The 15,528-nt window shown below is 43.6% G+C and overlaps 1 protein-coding gene across 1 annotated transcript in view; it reads left to right on the plus strand.

The window, feature by feature from the left end:
• Positions 1 to 15,528, plus strand: part of COL27A1 (collagen type XXVII alpha 1 chain) — a 257,922-nt gene that overhangs the window by 136,179 nt on the left and 106,215 nt on the right. Inside the window, 4 exon segments of the mRNA XM_043989157.1 lie at positions 254 to 307; positions 3,344 to 3,388; positions 4,701 to 4,754; positions 7,039 to 7,083. Of these exon segments, the coding sequence (XP_043845092.1) occupies positions 254 to 307; positions 3,344 to 3,388; positions 4,701 to 4,754; positions 7,039 to 7,083 (198 nt within the window).

Here is a 15,528-nt window from a genome sequence, read left to right on the forward strand (position 1 = left end):
GGGTAGGGAAACTGGGAGGAGGGGACATGTGGAAATGGGGGGAAATGGCTAGAGATTGTTCTGGCTCAGTCCTGGGTTTGGGATATTTGCATTGAGGGCCCTCCAAGAGTTTTCTCCACGGCAGAATTGATGTTGGATGCTGTCCCATGGTAGCATGTGTGCTAGAAAGCCAGAGGCATCTTGTCTGTGTCAATGGTCCCTTGGAGTACAGGCACTGATCTTCTGAGACCCCTTTCTTTTCTCTTCTCTCCAGGGCAAGCCAGGAGCCCGAGGCTTACCAGGACCGAGAGGACAGCTTGGGCAGGAGGTGAGACAGCCTGGCTCCGTCTGCTGCCCTCCCTGGAGTCACCTCCCTGGCATGTTTCCCTGTCTCTGAACTTGAGCTCTTGGCCGTGCTTGGCTGTGGGCATTTGGAGGTTGGAATCCTTCCCTCACTGTGCCTGGAAGCCACTGGGGAAGAGGCCCAATAGGCTGGGGTTCACTATTCATATTGGAGACACATGGATAATGGTGGGTTGGGGATGGGATGTCTCCAAGCAGGGAGTTGGGGAACACGACTGTCTCAGGATATCTTGAGGTCTCCAACCCTGGAAATCTTCAACGGGAATGTCATAAAGGACTTCTGAGGTCCCTTCCATGTCTAAGAGTTCATGGATCCCAGTATTTCAATCTTTTCCCCCCAGCCCTACCAAGGAACCTTCTTACTATTTTTTTTCTGAGAATCTCCTTGCACTCCTAATGTGATTTGGTTTAGCAAGAAAATTATGGTAATCATGAGAAAGAACAGAGAAGAGAAATCAAGACATTGTCAACTTTCAGGCTAATGAAGAAACCATTGGCTTGAGGGCTCTTGGGAGATAGTCTACTTTGGTCAGTAGATGTTCCAGAGACTAAAAGGACTGGAGGATTTGGAAGTGAAAAGGACTATAGAGATTATCTTGACAGGAAACAGCCTTGTGCAGTAGTAAAAAAAAAAAAAAACCCTTGATTTAGAATCAGAAGGTATAGGTTCAAATCTTGGTTCTGATATTTGCTACTTGTGTGACCTTGGGTAGGTCACTTAACTTCTTGAGTCTCAGTTTCCTTAACTATAGAATGAAAGAGCTGGATTAAAATTAATTGTAAAGTCTCTTCTGGCTCTATATCTAAGATCCTAGGATTGAATCCAGATTTCTCTGGGAAATTGAGGCCCAGAAGGGCAAAAGGACTTTTGAATAGCTTCAAATTCAAGTCTTCTAACTCTAAATCTGGCATTTTCTTCATTTATATTGCTTTGTCTTCTCATGCTCCAGAACCTCTCCTACCCTTGGATGTGGTCCCAGGGTGAGTCCTGGTATAGAGCACTGGATTAAGGAGTCAGGGAGAATCTTGCCTTCCCACAACCACAGGCAGACATCCTGCTGCTACAGATCCCGATTTCCCCGGCCTGGTTCAGAATACTTTATGAGATCGGAAACCATGAGGCCTGTTTCTGGGAGAGAATGCTTTGCCATTTTATGGTGTGGTTTTCCTGGATGCTTGCTCATGATGGACAGCATGGAATAGGTGACCCAGAGCTGGTGGTACCTCTCGATGTGAGGAGAGGATTGGAGATGAGTGAGAGCTAAGATATCAGAGGATGTAAAGAGTTTCCAGAGTTGGAATGGATGTTAGAGATCATGTTGTCTGGCCCCCTTATTTTGCATATAAGGAAACTGAGGTCTAGAATGATTAAAATCATCAATTTAAAAGCTGGAAGGGACATTAGAAGTTACCTGGTCCAATATTCTCATTTTATATTTGTGGATACTAGCCTGGTAAAATGACTTGCCCAGGGTCACACAGGCAGTAAGTTGCAGAAACCGGGATTTAAACCCAGGTCCTTTCACTCCAAATGGCACTTCCCATGGCACCATGCTGTGTTTCACTCAAGGCTGTGTAGGGAGTAGGTAGAGAAAAGTGTACATGTTTTGACCTCAAATTCATTCCTGTTCCCAAGTATTCATGGGGAAGTTCAATATAGACCAGAATCTTTTTAAAACCTGAGGAAACCCTCAATGCAGTATTTTTATCACTGTAGATTTCTTCTCTGGTCTTGACATTTTGTGATAGTATTAGTGACTTAGTGGTTTAAGGCATCTGTCTTGCAAACAGGGGATCTGGAGTGCATTTTCCAGCACATCCTTTCTCCTTCTTCAAACCTAGTGTGGTACTTTCAAATATAGTCCCCCTTTTGAGGACAGGGATTTTGTATCTTTGTATCTTTTGCTGCTTTTAGCTTTTTTGTTTTTGTTGTTCAGTCGTATCCTGCTCTGCCTGGCCCCATTCGAGGTTTGCTTGGTAAAGATACTGGAGTGCTTTGCCATTTCCCCCCACTCATTTCACAGATGAGGAAATTGAGGCAAGCAGGGTGAAGTGATTTGCCCAGAGTCACACAGCTAGTAAGGCCAGATTTGAACTCAGGAAGATGAGTCTCCCTGACTCCAAGCCTGGTGCTTTATCCACTGTGCCACCTAGCTGACCTGTACTTTATATAGTGTTTCATAAATGTCCATTATACTGTCCTTCACATTGAAGTTACCTACCCAGTATTATTGCCTACTCAGCATAATATTATTTTACATGTTTTTCCCACTTCCCATTGGTGAGGATATGTTGCATTGAGTCATCCATACTCTTTCAACCATAGGCACCATTTATAGATAACCAGCCAGGGTTGGGCGTGTGTTATGTAGCTAGGTAAACCACACAAGGTTTAAACCCATGTATTTGGCCTGTGGAACTTGCATCTAACACACTGACTCTGCCGAGGTGCTTATCAGAAACACTGAGATGTTTCTAGTGATATCTTGCTTTTCCTTCTAGTCCATTGAGGTCTACAGTTCTCCCTCTAGATTGAGGTTGGCCCTAGGCTCTCTCAAAGACAATCAAATCTACAACATGGAGACCGGATGGGCCATCAGATGGTGTGAGTCCTTTATCCTGAGGGCTAAAGATGTCAAAGCTGTGCCTTCCTGAGACAAACTACCTTGGGTTCACCATTTTTCTAGGGCCACAGGCTATTTTAAATGGTTATTCTTTTTTCAGATCCCAGTTAATTGTCTTTGGGATGAAGCTACACAAAAGCCAGAATTCATTGCCACTTAATAGCTCAACCCATAAATTGATTGATGCCTCCCTTCCTTTTAGAGATGCTCTAAGTACTTTTCAAGCCTGTTCTCATTGGGCTTCTCAGTAATCCTGCGGAAGGAAAGAGGGAAACTCACTTTGGGAAGTTCATGTCATTGTGATGGTGTAAAGCTAATAGAGATGTCTGACTCTGGGCTCTCTGTCTCTTTTCCTCTTTCTGTCCTTTGGTCTTTAGGGAGATGAAGGACCAATGGGGCCACCAGGATCCCCTGGGTTAGAGGTAAGTGTCCTAGTCACTTCACCCTATCAGATTTTGGTAGACCTAAGTTAGGTATGGTGGAAAGTAGCAGGCAAATACCCGGGGAATTAGCTTGGCCAGTCTTTGTAAGAGTACAAGAAAAAGCTAGAAAAACTGTCACTGATGTCAGGATGCTAAACTAACCAGCCTTTACCTTGGCTAGCCAATAATCCCTTGAGATTTTAGGTCAAGGAGGCCTTGCCCAGTCATCTGGTCTAGTTCTTTGCCTTTAGACAAGTAATTGTACAAACCAATTAAAGTTCGAAATAGCCTTTTTTTTTTTTTTTTGGTGGGACAATGGGGGTTAAGTGACTTGCCAGGGTCACACAGCTAGTAAGTGTCAAGTGTCTGAGGCTGGATTTGAACTCAGGTACTCCTGAATCCAGGGCCAGTGCTTTATACACTGCGCCACCTAGCTGCCCCCGAAATAGCCTTTTATTACTTTTTTCCAGCCCTTTTTAAATCCTGTCTCTGACACATACTGGCTCTGTGGTCCTGAGCAAGTCACTGAGTTTCTTTGTGTTCTTGGCAAGTCTCTGTCTGTCAGGTGCAGAGAAGGTACCGATCTGCAGAGGATAGAGGGAGTTTGCCCATCAGGAGTTTTCTCTATCAATTAATTTAGAGGCCCAGCCCCTCTCTCTAACCCTTTTTAATTTTACAAAGCTTTATTCCATCCATTCTCCTTCTCTTGATTCTCCCAACAATCTGTGGGCTGGAGATGGTAGGTATTATGATCCCCATCCAACAGATGAGGAAACTGAGGCTGATGGAGGTACAATGGCTTGCAAGGAATAGCTTGGCAAAGTCAAATAATCAAACAGGAGTAAAATCTAGGACCCATCAGCATCCATCCAAGGCTCTTTCCACCATATTACTGTGCCTCTACAAGACCAACAAAAGGCTATTTTGAATAACTTCTTTTTGTGACTCTGTAGCCCCCATTAACTACTCATGTTAAGGGTCTGTTCTAATATGGAAATATGTTTTGCATGACTTCACATGTATGATGGGTGGCATATTGCTTACCTTCTCAGTAGGGAGGGGAGAGGCCAAAGGAAGGAGAGAATTCAGAACTCAAAGTTTATGAAAATGAATATTAAAATAAATTGAAATAATTAAAAACATTTTTAAAGTTCCTGCTCTCAAAAGATTTTAAAAAATAAGGGACTATTGCTTGACCCTTTCCACTTTTCATAAGCCTAGGCTATTCTCAGATGCTCCTAGTTACCAGGGGGCTTCCATCATGCCTCTTTTCTTGACCTTGTCCTCCTCCCAACTTATTTTTGTTTTTTAGGGTCAGCTTGGCAGGAAAGGATTTCCAGGAAGGCCTGGCCCTGACGGCTCCAAGGTAACAAGGATTTCAGACTAGAGATACTGGGGGATGGGGACATGAAAAACAGGGACCTGATGATGGGGCTAGCCTGGAGGATGGAGAAATCAAACACCAAGCACTGAACTACCTGCTCATGGGTAAATGGTAGTAATGATTCTGATAACTTGGGGTGATATCTTACACTCTTTGGTCACAAAGCTCTTTTACATTCTTGATTTCATTCATTCCTCACAACAACCCTGCAATGTAGGCAAGACAGAAATTATTATTCCCATTTTATAGTTAAAGAAACTGAGACCCAGAGATGCCAACTAGTAAGTGGTAGAGCCAGGTCTGGGTTTTTTCATGATTCTCAATATTAAGCAGCAAGTCTCATGAGTGATTTGCTGTCCTTGTCCTCTGCTTTCTGCTCCCTTTCATGTAGATGGGAATCTGTGAGGGGGAGGCACTTGTACCCCAAACTTTGTGAGAAAGTGTTTGTTGGGGGGAAATGGAGGGGTATGCAAATGATGCATTTTGTGTGGAATACCCAGGAATGGCTTGTAAATGCAATTGGCTCAGTCAAGTTTTAAGTCTAAGGGATCGGGAAAACTCCTTGCCAGATGCAGCCTGTGGTCAGCATCCCCACAGAAGCCTGGACCCTTTTTCTCCATGCATCCTGGCTTGGTTTCTGTGGCAAAAGGAATGACGAGCCTTTAGCATATTACATGTTGTTTTACAAACCCATGTGGTTTCCCCTCTCTGTCTGCCTGCTTTTCCGTGTCACTGGCCTTGTGGATATGTTGGAGTTGGGGGGAGAATAGGGAGGCTGAGGTTTCTTATCCCCCCAACCCCCCGTTGTCCTCTGGACCTTAAAGTAACAGCCACTCTACCTCCAGACTGCAGGAGCAAGTCAGGCAAGACCAAGAAGGGATGGCAAATTCAGACATGATAGAATCATAATGGCTTTAATTAAAGCAATTGATGGGTGTTTGAGAAATCAGTAGACTGTCCTAGCTTAAATGTCATTTAGTCCAAGACTTTGCTTTTACATAGGCAGAAATGGGGGATTAAGTTGCCCAGAGTCATATGGTAAGTGTTAAAGCCAGAACTAAAATTTGAGTTTGCTAATTCCCAAGCCCTGTTTTCTTCACAGGATGTTCATGAAGTTTGAGTCATAAAAGATAGCTGTGGCCTCCACTAGTGGTTGATGTTCATATTCCTGGAATAGGTGGTTACTGGAGCAGACCCAGGGGGCATTTCTGATGTCCTTGTGGAATGTTCATGCCCAGGGCTCTGAAGTAAATCAGACCATGCTGTGAATTAGCATGTCTTATGCATGGGGCCGTATGCATCAGACACAGTCATCATGGACATAGGCCAAGTGGAAGGAGGCTCTGAGATCCATTGCAATGGGGGAACTGACAGAATGGAAAGGATACTAGCTTTAGAGTCAGAAGACCTAGGACTGAGACCTGTGTGATCTTGGGGCAAGTTAATTAGCCATTCTGGATCTCAGTTTCTTCACCTGTAAAGTGAAGGGGTTGGGCTAGATCACTTCTAGGGTCCCTCCTGGCTCTAAATTTTAAATCCAGTTATCTAGGACTTAGGCTGTCCCTTAATTCTTGCTCTCCTTAAATGATGACAGAAAATCTTGGAAAATCTGGAGATAGCAATCAGCTGCAAGGAAGGGAATAAGCATTTATAGACCACCCACTACATGCCAGGCATTCTGCTCAGCACTTTACAGATATTATCTCACTTAATCCTTACAACAACCCTGGTAGGGAGGTAGGTGCTATTGTTATCCCCAATTTACAGTTGAGAAAACTGAGGCAAACAGGGGCTAAGTAACTTGCCCATGGTCACACAACTAGTAAGTGTCTGAGGGCGGATTTGAACTCGGGTCTTTCTGATGCTAAGCCCAGCACTCTATCCACTGAGCCAACTCACTGACTCTAGACACAATCAACTCTTAGTTTCTGTATCTTTGGCTTATCCTGCTCAATGTTCTTCTGTAAATGTTTTTCTACAGTCTAACACTTCTTTCTATGATGATCCGAGGCCAGGCTAACTCTGTATGAAATGGTAAACTACTGGAAAGCAGAGCCATTTACAGCATAAAGCCCCTTGCATAAGGCAACTTATTCCACAGCTTTGGACTGGTGGGCTGACAAGTTCTCCTGAGTCCTGCATCTGAGTTTTCCATGAAGGAATCAGAAATGGGCATGAGCTTGGGGACTGCAGTCCAGCTACGGACACTAATGGTTGGCCTTCCTTCTCCAATCCCCTGGTGACATTCCTCCTGGTCTCATTGCAGGGTGAGCCAGGGAACTCGGGTCGGCCTGGAAGAATGGGCGAGCAGGTATGTCATTGACTTTCTCTCTAGTTTTGCTCCCTTAAACTAGTAAACCAGCCCAACCTTGAGCTAGGTCTCCCAGACTCAGAACCTGATTCTCCATTCAACATCTGGATTCTCCATTTGTTTCCCTTTGCTTCCTCCTGTTTTGTCATGTTTTTGGCCTTGTCATTGCTGGTTTTAATCTCCCTCTAGGAAAGGGCCCCTAAATTAGTATTCAGATGCTATTATTAGTGATAATAGTGATAATAAAACCTTAACATGAGGAAAGAACTTTTACAACTAACAGAGCACTTCATCTATATACCCTCCATCTTGTGCTACAATAGCTCAATAAAATAGAGAGGTATTAGTCCTAATTTACAGATAAGTAAACTGAGACCCATATAAGTGAAGCAATTTGTCCACTGTTACACTGCTAATAGATGGAAAAGCTGGGACTCACCTTCATTTCCTGATTCTAGTTAGTGGTGAATAATAGGGTTAGGAATAGGGTCTGGACCCATGATTTCACTGGTCTTCAGAACTCCCAGGTGAGGAAATGTCCTCTTACCAATGCAAGTTGCCATCTTCTCTATAACTTATAGCCTTAGAGAGCTGTCTAGAGGCACAGAAAGTTAAGTGACTTTCCCAGGGTCTTACGGCCAGGATGTGTCCAACTTAGAACTTAAATCCAAAGTCTTCCTGGTTTCAAGGCCAGCTCTCTATCACCTATGTCATAGTACCTTGAAAAAATCCCATATTTATAGAATGTCAATCAGAAAGCGTTTATTAAGTGCCTACTATGTGCTGGGCACTGCTAAATTGTGTGTGTGTTCTCACAACAACCTCACAAAGCAAACTAGGCTATTATATGCATTTCTACAGATGAGGAAATGGGTTGGAAGGGGGGAAATTACTTTTTGGTGGCCACATGTCTAGGAAATGGCAGAGACAAGACCTAAACCCAGATCTTCAGACTCCTCCAATTCATTTCAATCCCATTCGATATTCAATGTTATTATTTATGTGCCAAGCACTGGGGATACAAAGACAAAAATGAAACAGTCCCAGCATTCAGGGGGCTTGCATTCTCCTAAGAAAACATGTCTACACAAGTAAGACCAGGACAAGGAAAAGCAAGGAGGCAGAGAGCACTGATAATTGGGAGGGGGGGGTGTATAAGGGGGAACTGAGATCAGGGAAGGCTTTGTGAAATAAGAGGCTACTGAGCTAAGCCTTGAAGGCAGACAAAGATGGAGAACAACAGAGATGAAGAAAGAGCATTTTAGACCTGGCGCAGGGCTTGTGTGGATGTATGGAGGCAAGGGAAGGCAGATCAAATTTGGAAAACACCTATCGGTCCAGTCTGGTCACCTTGTAGCTATGACTTTTTGGAAGCTCTAGCAAAGGCCTAAGTAGAAAAGGGAGTCATAATTACTGACTCTGAAGAGGATCTATGATGATTCATTTATCCAGACTATGTTGGGCCCAATGCCAGGCATATCAGAGACCTGGTCCTGCAGATATTTGTGCCTGGATTGGGATTGTGTTTTCTCATTCACTCCCAACTGAGCCTCAGAAAGTAAAATCTCTCTGAGGTCAAGGGGCTGAAGCCTTCCAAATATTTAGGCAAGACTTTAACTTTGGATGAAACCAGGGTAGAGAAAAGCTACGTTTGCTTCCCAGCCGCACGTATTGTCCATGTTCCTTCACCCAAAGACTTCTAGAGACAGCCTGTAAGGCATTATTCTCAGTCCTGAGATAGAAAAAAGGAGTCTCTGGAAGCTGACGTCCAGGGGCCCCAGAGAAATTATCCGTGAATGGAAAAGCCTGGGCATGGAGAGTGGGAAGGAGACCTACAATGTAGCACCTAATCAATTTGCCTCAGTTTGGGGATGGGTTGAGGGTAAGGAGGGGAGCTGGGAATGAGGTGAAAGAGAAGTTGGGAATTTTGAAATAATTCCAGTGTTATTTAAGCATGTTCTGAGGAAGACTGGGAATTTAGAAGGTCTGTGGGTTCCTTGTTTTTCCCCATTAGAATAAATTTTTAAAAGGAATCAGTTAATTTATTTTAATGTCACAGTAGTAACAGACATTCAGAAAACAAAAATATGATAACAATAACTAGTGTTTACATAGCACTTTAAAGTTTGTAAAGTGTTTTCCCCTGTGAGGTAGGTGCTGTTATCACCATTTTACAGAGGAGGAAACTGAGGGTGAGAAAGGTTATGACTTCCCCAGGGTCATCTAGCTAGTAAATGCCTGAGACTGGATTTGAACTCAGGTTTTCCTGTCTCCAAGTCCAACCCCATGTCCCCTACATCACTTATTAGCCTAGAATTGTTGCTCAGTTGTGTTTGATTCTTCATGACTCCATGTATCCTCCCCTATCTCCCAAAGTCTGTTCAACATCATGCTCCTAGTTTCCATGACACGCTCTCCATCTCATCCTCTGCCGTCCCCTTTTCCTTTTGCCTTCGATCTTTCCCAACATCAGGGTCTTTTCTAGTGAGTCCCATCTTCTCATTACATGGCCAAAGTATTTAAGCTTCAACTTCAATATTTGACCTTCCAGTGAACAGCCTAGATTAGTTTCTTTAAGTATTAACTAATTTGATCTCCTTGCTGTCCAAGAGACTCAAAATTTCTTCTCTAACACCACAGTTTGAAAGTGTTGATGCTGCGGCACTCTGCTTTTCCCACAGTCCAACTCTCCTAACCGTACATGCTGTTGGAAAAACTATAGCTTTGACCCTATGGACCTTTATCAGCAAGGTGATGTCTCTGCTTCTTAGCATGCTGTCAAGATTTGCCACAGCTTGCTTTCCAAGGAGCAAGCCCAAACATCTTTTCATTTCAAGGTTAAAGTCGATGTCTGCAGTGATCTTTTTTTATTTTATTTCTGCATTAGTCATGTTATAAGAGAAAAATCAGAGCAATGATGACAAACCTCAAAATAGCTAAACATCAGCACCAAAAACAAAAGAAGTAGTATGGTTCATTCAGCATCTATACTCCACAGTTCTTTTTTTTTTCCTGGATTTGGAGATCCTCTTCCATCATGAGTCCCCTGGAACTCTTCTGTACCATTGCACTGGTGAGAAGAATCTAGTCCATCACAGTAGGTCAACACACAATGTTGGTGATACTGTGTACAATGTTCTTCTGGTTCATCTGCAGTGATCTTTAAGCCCAAGAATATAAAATATGACATTGCTCCTATTTCTTCTCCCTCTATTTGCCACAAAGTGATGGGACCAGTTGCCAAGGTCTTCATTTTTTACGTGTTATGCTTCAAGGCAGCTCTTACACTCTTCTCTTTCACCCTCATGGAGGCTTCTTAATTCCTCTTCACTTTCTGCCATCAGAATTTGCCTACTAAATATTTGATTTAAATTAACAAACAAACATCATGAAACCAAAGGTGTCCTTAACTCTTCCTACTAGCATGTAGAGGAAATCCAGAGAGGGCTCAGGGTCCAATTGGATGGAAAATCCCCAGCAGCCTGAGATAGAGATGACAGTTTCTTTTCTTTAATCATAAGAGTATTTTATTGTTTTCCAGTTACATGTAAAGATAGTTTTCAACATTTGTTTTCATAAGATTTTGAGTTCCAAATTTTTCTCCCTCCCCCCACCCTCACCTCTCCCCAAGGCAGAAAGCAATCTGATATAGGTTATATATGTATAATCACATCAAACTTATTTCTGCATTATGAGATGACAGTTTCAACCACAGCTTGGGTTGAACCAAGGGATGGCCATGGCTAGGAGAGCACCTGGGTCACAAGTCAGTATTTGTCCAATGTAGAATTTGAACCCAGGTCTTCCTGGTTTGGAAGCTACCTTGCTACCAATCATGCCACAGTTCCTTGAAAACTATTTTATATTTATAGAATATGAGTCAACCGGCATTTATTAAGTGCCTTCTGTGTGCTGGACACTGTGTTAAGCTCTGGTGCTTTCATATCCTCATTACCTCATGTTCTCTCTGCTGGAAGATGTCACCTCTACCTTTATGAAGAGAGAATAAGGTTGCTTAGGAGCTTCCCCTACTTCAGAACAGAGCTCAGATAATTGAGGGCGAATTCATCAAGTGGCAGGGAGGAAAGCAGACTTAGTCTGTGCTGCTTCAGTAGAGAGAAGTGGCACCGGTGTGGGGAAGTTTCACAGAAGCAGATTGGAGCTTGGTATATAAGGAAGAACTTGCTAATGATCAAAACTGTTCAATCAAAGGATGGGGCTGCCTTGGGGAAGCTTTGAGTTCCTTTTCGGGAGAAGTGCTCTAGCAAAGGCTGGGTGGCTATGTTGGGTTTTCTGTAGAGGGGCTTCTATGCCAGTGAGAAGGGAGATCATGGGAAAGGTAAGATCCAAGATGATGACCACATACTACTGAGGACCTCCTGTATGCAAAGTTCTGGACTGAGTACCATGAAAGCTACAAAGGAGCAAAAGATATGATCATTGCCTTCAAGGGGCTTACTACTGCATTGAATTAAAAATATATATTATGTATGGCTGACATACATACATACAAGCAACCACAGGACCTTGCCTCTAGCCATCACTAGGTGATTAATGTAGGTGTGACTGCAGCTGGTCACACACCCTCCCCTGGATCTACTTCCAGCTCTAGGTAGCTCTGTGGTAACATCTTTCCCTCCTCCAGGGTTGCCCTTAATGTTCATTTAACTAGATTTGACCTGGATATAGTAGGACAGTGGGAGACACAGGTCTAGCAGGGAGTGATCAAGTCTCATGGAATGTCCTATGGAGATAAACTAACTTTCATCATTTCCCATAGTCTTTTTTGGGGGGAGGCATGGTGGCATAGAAGGTTAAGACCCCCCAAATTATGAGTAGTCATTAAAACAAGTTATGGACAAACCCATTTCCTATCCTCCTCCCCTCCCTCCATCCTCCCTGAAGCAAAGAGAGCTAGACCAAATTCCTCTTTCCAACAGGTAAGGGGGAATAGATACTTGAGCCACAGGTTGCCTTGGAGTGGCTTCCCCCTTCCCTCTTCCCAAATCAGCCCAACTTCAACCCATTCCTCTTCCCAGCTCATCCTGTCCACACTCTGCTCAGAGTGGGCTAGGCGTGAGTGTTTGGATTGTGAGATCTGTATAGATTTTTCACATTCTTCGACTGGAACAATGATGCTATTAATCAGAGACAATCTGTGCTGAGTTGTGGAGTCCTGTGCGATTTTTCAATAGTCTGTCCTCTCTCCCTACTGCCAGCTCCTCAGTGTCTCAGGTGCGGTGGATGGCATTCCATAGACCTAACAAATAGGCTGTTTGCCCCAGGGGAACTGGGAGCAGCTGGCTTCCTCATGCTTAACCTAGGGCTCCTTGAAGGTAGGGACTATCCTTTGCTTCTTTTTGTACCTACAGTGCACATAGTAGGCACTTAATAAATGCTTCCTGATTGATTGATTATACAGGACCCTTAAAGTGGGTGCAAATACCCTGCCCTCCCTTTCCTTCCCCTATCATCTCTTGTCATCCCATTTGTTCATGAACATAGAATTCAAAGGGACCTCTTGAGCTTTTTCTGGTGTCATTGTTCTTGACAAGAAACCCTTCATAGAATAATACTTTTAAATGCACAAAATAAAATACATAGAACTGCAAAGGAGACCAATGATACCTAAATAGTTAATGAAATACACATTGCTTAAAGTTTATGGATTCCAGGTTAATAACCATGAGATCTATCCCCTTATTTGCCAGATGAGAAAGCTGAGGTCCTGTTGCTTCTAGGATCAAAACTGAATTCCCCTTTTGCCATTTCAAGTTCTTCACAACAAGCCCCATCTGATTTTTCCAGCCTTTTTACATGTTACTACCCTGCCCACACTCTCTGATCCACCCTTCTTGCTGTTCAGCCCCCTGGCTCATTGTCTTTGTGGAAGCTGTTTCCCATGCCTGTGATACCAGACCCTCATCTCCACTTCTTAGAATGCCTTTCACCCTTCACGACTCAGCTCAAACCCAGCCCTCTGCATGAGGCCTCCCATCTCTCACCTCGGGGCTGCTACTGCCATCTCCTCTTAGGTTACCTTTTTCATTTACTCTGACTTGTAGCTCAAGCCTCTTATGTATATTGTCTCCACATTAGAATGTGAGAGCAGAGACTGTCTCTTTAGTGCTTAGCCTTTGTACCTGAAAAATGCCCAAGAAATACTTTTTCCTTTATTCATTCTTTCATACTCTTTGTGTATCTTGTATGAACTATTTACATACTTGTTTCCCTCATTAGAGTATAAGGTCCTTGAAGGCAGGGACAATTTTTGCTTTTTTTTCCCCTTTGTCTCCCCAGTTAGCATAGTAGCTGGTACATAGTAGGTACTTGCATAGTGGCTAGTGCACAGTAGGTATTTGATAACTACTTGTTTATTGATTGCCCGAGGTCAGACAGTAAGTGCCAGAGCCAGGACTTGAATCCTGGTTGTCCAATGCCAAATCTAGCACACCTTCCAAAGTAAAACCCTAACTTTCCATCAGGAACAAAGAGATAGAGTCAGAACTGCTGGACTATAAGCTTCTTTAATGCAGAGACCAAGGTTGTTTTTTTTTCTGCTTTTATATCTGTTCTAGTACCTAGTACAGCATTGTGCACATAGTAGGTACTTAATAAATACCTGGTCACTTATCTTGAGCCCAGATCTGATGCTATTTGTCAACTAACATGGGAACCAGAGTCCACCCCCCCCAATATTAGAAAAAGAACAAATAGGATGTAAGAGCTTTGTAAGGGACCTTAGAAAAGTGATGACCCTTTGGAACTGGAAGAGTTCTTACAGGTGTCTAGGCTCATTTTACTGGTGGTACCCAGGGGCATAAAGTAGTTTGGTTTTGGTTATGCAGGGTATTAATAAAAGGGCTGGGATTAGGCCCTGGGACTCCAGATTCAGAATCATACATTATGCATAGGATGGGACCTGAGAGGTCATTATCTACTTCCCTTATTTTACAGATGAGGAAACTGAGACCCTGCGAGGTTGTGATTTGCCCACAGTTATTTTTGTAGGACACAGCATAGCAGTAAGAGCATTGGACTTGGGAGACTTGCAGTTGAGTGCAGGTTATGGTCATTTACTAGCTGTCTGACCTGCTCTCAGCTTCAGTTTCCTCTTCTTGAAATGGGACTGCAGAGTCCGGCTTACGGGGATGTGGTGGGGAAAGCACTTTGTCAGCTTTACTGTGCTATATCTAAATTAGTTATTGATTATTATTATTATTGATAAGGAACAGAGGGAAGATCCAAACCCAGGCTTCCTGACTTTCAGGTCCATTTTCTTTTCCCTCAACCTATCACATTCCTGACTTAAGACCAAGAATTACAACCAAGCCATCTCACAGACAGAAAAACTGAGAGGGTGTGTCCTGCAGGCAATAGACCAAGGGCTTCATGGTACCTGGGGTGGGGGGGGGGGATAGTTTAGGTCTGTGGGGAGAATGTGGCAATGCAATAGCACGAGAAGGTGCCCAGGTTGTTGTCCCTTTCCCCCATGGTCTTCTGCCTTCATCTGGAGACACATGGCATAGAACTAGCCTGATATAGTGAACACAAAGAGGCCTGGATGAGGAGTTGGGATACTAGGGTTCAAGTCCCAGCCCTTTCATTTACTACTTATGGGACCTTGGGCAAACCACTTCCCATTTCCAAGCCTTACTTTCCTCATCTGTAAAATGGGAATAATAATACTTGTAACACCTTCCTGGCAGGATTAATGAGAATATACATAAGGTACTTTATAAGCCTTAAGGATCCCTATTAATGTAAACCAGTATATATTTTTTTTTGACTGAACCTGTGATCTAAACAGTGTAGAGACCTCCAGGTATGGAACTTTCTCTCTCAAATGCAGATGTGGCACCTTTTCTCTTCAACTTAGAGTCTTAGAGAATTGTCATTCATTATTAATGATTGTCATTTAGTGTCAAAGAGGGCAGGACCCAGAGTGGAATCGCTCCAATGCCTGCTTGCACCCAAAGCGGGAGAAGCCGACAGGGTCATTGAAACCAGGTTCTTAGAAAGAAGATGGAGGATCCATGATCATGGCAGCCTTGGCTGGGGGATTTTTACCCTAGCCCTTCTCGTCCTTCCAGGTGTTTTCTGGGACGGTGTATTTAGCAACATGTGTGCCCCTGGGCTGGCCCCAGGAGGCCCTGGCTCTGTGGAGGTTATTCATGAGGATTCTGTTTGAATTCTTGTTAGAGGTTTATGGCCTGTCTGCCATCCAGTACCCAGTAACCCATAAACATAAAGTAGCTATGAAATTTCTTTAGCCAAGCTGGCAGGGAGTGGCCCTTCAGCACAGAGCTTCCTTGATGTGCTTCCGTTGGCATTCTTGGGATGGGGCCCCATGCAGCGTGACCATCTGTCCCCTTTTGAAGAGAGGGTCCTTTTTATAGTTAACCCTTTTGCCATGGGGTCCCAAAGAATCATTGACAGAGGTGG

This window comes from Dromiciops gliroides, chromosome 2 (genome assembly GCF_019393635.1).
Source record: "Dromiciops gliroides isolate mDroGli1 chromosome 2, mDroGli1.pri, whole genome shotgun sequence".
NCBI classification, from domain to species: Eukaryota; Metazoa; Chordata; class Mammalia; order Microbiotheria; family Microbiotheriidae; genus Dromiciops; species Dromiciops gliroides.